General features: G+C 44.5%; 1 protein-coding gene across 2 annotated transcripts in view; it reads right to left on the bottom strand.

Annotated features, from left to right (window-relative positions):
• The window catches only part of ABCC10 (ATP binding cassette subfamily C member 10), a 28,080-nt gene that overhangs the window by 14,532 nt on the left and 8,174 nt on the right, over nt 1–5,374 (bottom strand). For both annotated transcript variants that reach the window (XM_025216755.1, XM_025216756.1), the window contains exons 4-5: nt 588–815; nt 79–235 (exon numbers count right to left, since the gene is read on the bottom strand). In XM_025216755.1, coding sequence (XP_025072540.1) covers nt 79–235; nt 588–815 — 385 coding nt within the window. The remainder of the gene's footprint in view (nt 1–78; nt 236–587; nt 816–5,374) is intronic.

Raw genomic sequence — 5,374 nt, 5'->3', positions numbered from 1 at the left:
TCCCAACTCCATGTGGCAGGTTTCACCCAAAAGTTAGTGGTGCCTGTTCTGCCTGGGTCCCAGCCCACAGCCATATACCCAGTGAGTAATAGGCCTCCAAGTCCTGGTCCGAGAGCTCCAAGAAGCGCTGGATTCGATCCAGGGATACTTTGGCTTCCAAGATTCCATTCAGCACCCATGGGAAGTTGTTGAGGGGGAGAATAAGCATCCCGACAAGTGCTAAGGCTGTGAACACCTGTGTGAGAGAGGACAAGGAACCAGGTGAGAGTGACGCTTTAGCATGCCACGTACACAGAAGAATTTCCCAGTCAAGGACCTGCAATAGGGACTAGAACATACCCTTGCAGGTTTGTGATACCACCCTCAGAAAGGTATCACCCTCTGTTGCCAGGGTAGCCATGGCTGCACCCCACATGATGGGCTCAGCTCTATTCACAGGGGAGATCTCCCCTTAACTCCACAGGTGGGAGGAGTAGAAGTGCTGCACTGTCACTCAGTTACCTGCTGAAAGTGGTTCTGTAAAACCATTCTGGTCACAGCAGTCCAAGCTGAGCAGTGATACTGCTCAGGGTCTCCCCCATTATTACCTTGGTGGCAGTGAGCTGGTGCCCGAGCAGAACATAGGTGATGAAGATGACAATGGAGACAACCACTGGGAGTGCAGCCCACAGGTACACACACACAGCATCCAGGTACTTGATAGCTCGCAGCTTCTGTAGCTCCTTGGCCCGGCAAAAGTTCACACGGGCACCAAAATGCCGCTCCCAAGTGTAGAACTTGATCACTCGCATGCCACACAGGAACTCTGTCATCAGCTGCAGTAGAAGAGGAGCAAACAATGTGGTCTGAACTCAGTCTGCTCTATGTCACACTGACGCTAGCCACACCAAGCGAAGAGAGAGAAGCCAAGACTTGGCCTTTGCTCTTACTAAGAGTCATGATGGAGAAACAAGGAGCTGCTTATCAGCAACTAAGATACATCTACAATGGTCAGGAGCTCTGGCCCTTCTCTGTTGGTATCACCTCACCTGTTCAGCTTACCTCACCCAAGTGAAAGTCTAAATCTCATGCTCAATATTTCAAGCCCGAGGGAAAACCAACCAGCTCTTCCTAAAGGAAGAAGCTCATCCAACAGACTGGTCCTAACATACTTGGAGAAGAAGCAGGTGAAGGCAGGGGAGGAAAATGCAACCATTTTAAGATAGGAAGACTTACTACAAATCAGCTGCATCTGCTATAACTGTTTTATCTGTTCACTCCTATCTTGGGGTAAATGGAAGTTAAAAGCAATAGGGTGAATCACCACAGTTTAGATTTACTTACTGTGTGACAGAAACAGACAACAGTTACAGATTCACTAATGAGCAGTAAGTCCCCATAGTATAATCATTCATCTGTCCAGCCCTTAAATGCAGCTTTTTGGGGGCGTGCCTATGGTTAGAGTGCCTACAGATGCTCAGTGTGTGGGGGAATAAGACTTACGTTTCTGTGCTTCTGAAATGTCTGGAAAATGGGCAAGAGGAGAGGCTGCTAACAGTCATGTCCCCACTGGAAAAGCCAGATTCAAACTGCCTAAAACGCCATCATTCAGGATATCACCTCTCTGAAGGGGAGCTTTTAAGGTAAGTTCTTTCTTTAATTAAGAGTAACTATCCTAGATACCTGCTGAAAGTGGTAACCTAGATATTTAGCAGAAGTAGCTGAAACTCAACAGTGAGACCAATACTTAAGTCCCTTTTTTTAATTATTAGCTGTAATTAGGGCAGAGTATGGCTAAACAGAAAGTCAATCTGTAAATTCAAAGTTTCTAGTCTAAGGGGACCCATAAATTAAAACTGTCTTAAAAGAAGAAACTCAGTTTTAACACTTCTAAAAATATGCAGGTAGAAGTCTAGTGACAAGATGGAGGCTACCCAGTTTATTGCACTGGGTGCAGAATGTATGATCACCTGCCCCAGGGGCAGCTTTCATATGTGTACATCTGGTGCAAAGAACTCCTGGCTCTGAGAGACCAAGTGCATTTTCGCAGGGTTAAGGTGGCAGAACTAAAACAGCTATAGGAGGCAGAGAGGCTCATAGATGAGGCTTTCAGGGACACTGAAGGGCAGTACTACCTCCACAGTAGCAACTCCTATGCTGCTAAGGAGAATGAGAACCTCGGGGATGGAGGACATCAAGCTGGGAAAGAAGTAAATTAATCCTTAGATGGGACCCACCTTCCACCTGATGTTACAGCATCCTCTTGCACCAAGGATACAGTACTCCTCCGAGGGAGGGAACCCCAAAGGATAGAAGGAGGCAGGTGGTGGTTGTGGGCAATTCGATTATTAGAGACACGGTTGGCTGGGTCTGACATCTGAGAGGACTGCATGGTGACTTGCCTGCCCAGATGCAAAGGTAGCAGACCACCGAGATGTGTAGATAGGCTGTTAGGAAGGGTTGGGAAGGAGTTGGAGGTTGTGGTCCATGTGGGTACCAGAGACATAGGTAAGGATAGCAAGGAGGTCCTAGAAGCTAGATTTAGGCTGCTAGGGAGGAGGCTGAAGTCCAGGATCTCTACAGTAGCACAGGCCAGGTAGACAGGCAAAGCTTCAGAGTCTTAATGCATGGCTGAGACGAGGGTGTATGGAGGAAGAGTTTAGGTTTAATAGGAACTGGAGGACCTTTTGGAACAGGGAAGAGCTTGTACAGAGGGATGAACCAAAATGGTACCAGAATGCTGGCACATAATATTAAAAAGGTGGTAGACCAGCTTTTAAACTAAAAACGGGTAAAGCTGACAGTTGCAGAACAGCACACAGTTCAGATGGGGATAAGAAACAGGGTGAAGGCAAGAACAAGCAAATACCTTTAGTAAATAAAAGGTCACATACAAGTAACCAACTAGGCAACAATAAAGTGTACACCTGCTTTTATACTAATGCTAGAAGTCTAAGATCAAAGGTGGGGGAACTTGAATACAGCAAAAGGTGTTATTGATGTAACAGGTGTCTCTGAAACACAGTGGAACAAGGAAAATCAATGGGATGCTGTAATACCAGAATCCAAATTATACTGAGTAGGTTGTACTGGTGGGGGAGTGGCATCAAAGACTATTGAATCAAATAGGTTAGATTTTTCAACTGATAAGAGAGGTTCCATAGAATCTTGTGGATAAAAATCCCAGGTTTCAATAGAAAAAAAAGCTACATCTAGGGATATACCATTGACCCCCCCAGCTAGGACAGCAGCAGAGAACTAGAAATGCTAATGGAGTTGAGAGAGGCTGTGACAGCAGAAAACGTAATAATGAGGGACTTCAACTATCCACAAATAGACTGGGTCAATCTAACATCAGGTCAGGATGCACAGACCACATTTCTGGACTTTATAAAAGACTGCTTCCTAGAGCAGTTACTCTTGGAACCTATGAGAGGAAAGGGCATTCTTGACCTAATCCAAAGCAGTGTACAGGATTTGGTGCAAAGGGTAACTGTTACTGAGCCACTTGGCAATAATGGCCACAATACAGTGGTTTTGACATCCATGTAGGAGGGGAGACAAGAAAATCTACAAGGGTAACCTTTAACTTTAAAAAGGGAGACAACACCAAAATGAGGAAGTTAAAAGGAGCCCCTAAAGAGGTAAGGAACTTTCAGGCAGCATAGGTACTACTTAAGAACACCATACTGGAGGCACAAAGAAAATGCATACCGCAAATCAAAAAAAAAAAAAAGGAAAATGGACCAAAAGAAAGCCAGTACACTTTAATGGCAGAGTTGCAGAGGCAAGCAGCAGAAAAAAAAGGCTTTTTTCAAAATGTGGAAGTCAAATTCTAATGAAGAAAATAAAAAGAGAACATAAACAGTGACAAAGCAAATGTAAAACTGTAATAAGACAAGCTAATAGACTTGCTAGTGACACAAAAGGGAACAATAAAAATGTCTTTAAGTAAATTAGAAGCTGAACACCTGCCAGGGAGTCAGCTGAGCCTTTGGATGACCAGGGGGTAAAAGGGGCATTAAAGGATGACAGGGCCATTAGCCAAGAAACTAAATGCATTCTTTGCACCTGTCCTCACTGTGGAAGATGTTAGGAAAATTCCATCACCAGATCCACTCCTCTCTAGGGACAAGTCAGTGGCGCTGACCCAAATTGAGGTTTCAATAGATGAGGTCATAGAGGAAATTGATAAACTAAACAGTGGCAAATCACCAGGACTTGATGGCATTCACCCTAGGATCCTAAAGGAGTTCAGATCAGAAATTGCAAATCTCCTAACTGTAGTATGCAACCTATCACTAAAAATAGCCTCGGTACCAGAAGACTGGAGGGCTGCCAGTGTGACTCCCATATTTAAAAAAGGCTCTAAAGGGGATTCAGAGAACTATAGGCCAGTGAATCTAATTTCTGTTCCTGGAAAATTGGTGGAAACAATAATAAAGAAAAGGATTATTTGGCCGGTAGATGAACATGAGTTACCGGGGAGGAATCAACGTGGCTTTGTCAAAGGGAAATTGTGCTTCACCAACCTACTTGAATTCTTTGAGAGTGCCAATAAGCAGGTGGATCGGGCCAATCCGGTTGATGCTGTATATTTGGACTGCCAGAAAAGCCTTTGATACAATCCAACATCAAAAGTTCTTAACTAAGTTAGACAGTAATAGGATTGCAGGGAACATTCACTTGTGGACTAGAAATCGGCTCCAAGATAGAAAGCAAAGACTGAGTATAAATGGTCAGTTTTTAGGATGGAAAGAAGTAAACAGAAGGGTCCCCCAGGGATTTGTGTTGGGGCCAGTGCTGTTTACCATATTCATAAATGATCTGGAAAATGATCTAACAAGGTGGTCAAATTTGCCGATGACACAAAGTTATTCAAAGTAGTAAAGACCAAGGTGGACTGTGAGGAACTACAGAAGGTTCTGTCATGATTGAGCAAATGGGCAACTAAGTGGCAGATGCAATTCAGTGTAGATAAGTGTACAGTTATGCACCTGGGCAAAAATAACCCGAACTATACCTACACCATGATGGGCTCTGCCTTAGCTGATACCATATAGGAAAGAGATCTAGGAGTCATTGTGGACAGTTTGCTAAAAACATCAGCTCAGTGCTCAGCAGCCATCAAAAAGGCAAACAAACTATTAGGAATTATTAAGAAGGGAACTGTAAACAAAAAAGGATTTACGCCCCTTTATGAATCCATGGTACATCCACACCTTGAATACTATGCCCAGTTCTGTACCCCACACCTCAAAAAGGATATAGAAGAACTAGAGAGGATATGGAGAAAGGCAACAAAGATGATTAGCGGTATGGAGGGCATGGGTGACTGGTGCCATTTGAGTCAGGGGGGGCACATGCCCCTGCCCCCCCCCCCCCGACACCAGTC

The sequence above is a fragment of the Alligator sinensis genome, unplaced genomic scaffold, assembly GCF_000455745.1.
Source record: "Alligator sinensis unplaced genomic scaffold, ASM45574v1 scaffold1456_1, whole genome shotgun sequence".
NCBI classification, from domain to species: domain Eukaryota; kingdom Metazoa; phylum Chordata; order Crocodylia; family Alligatoridae; genus Alligator; species Alligator sinensis.
Note: the sequence above shows the minus strand (reverse complement) of the source record. Positions and strands in the feature narration are given on the sequence as shown.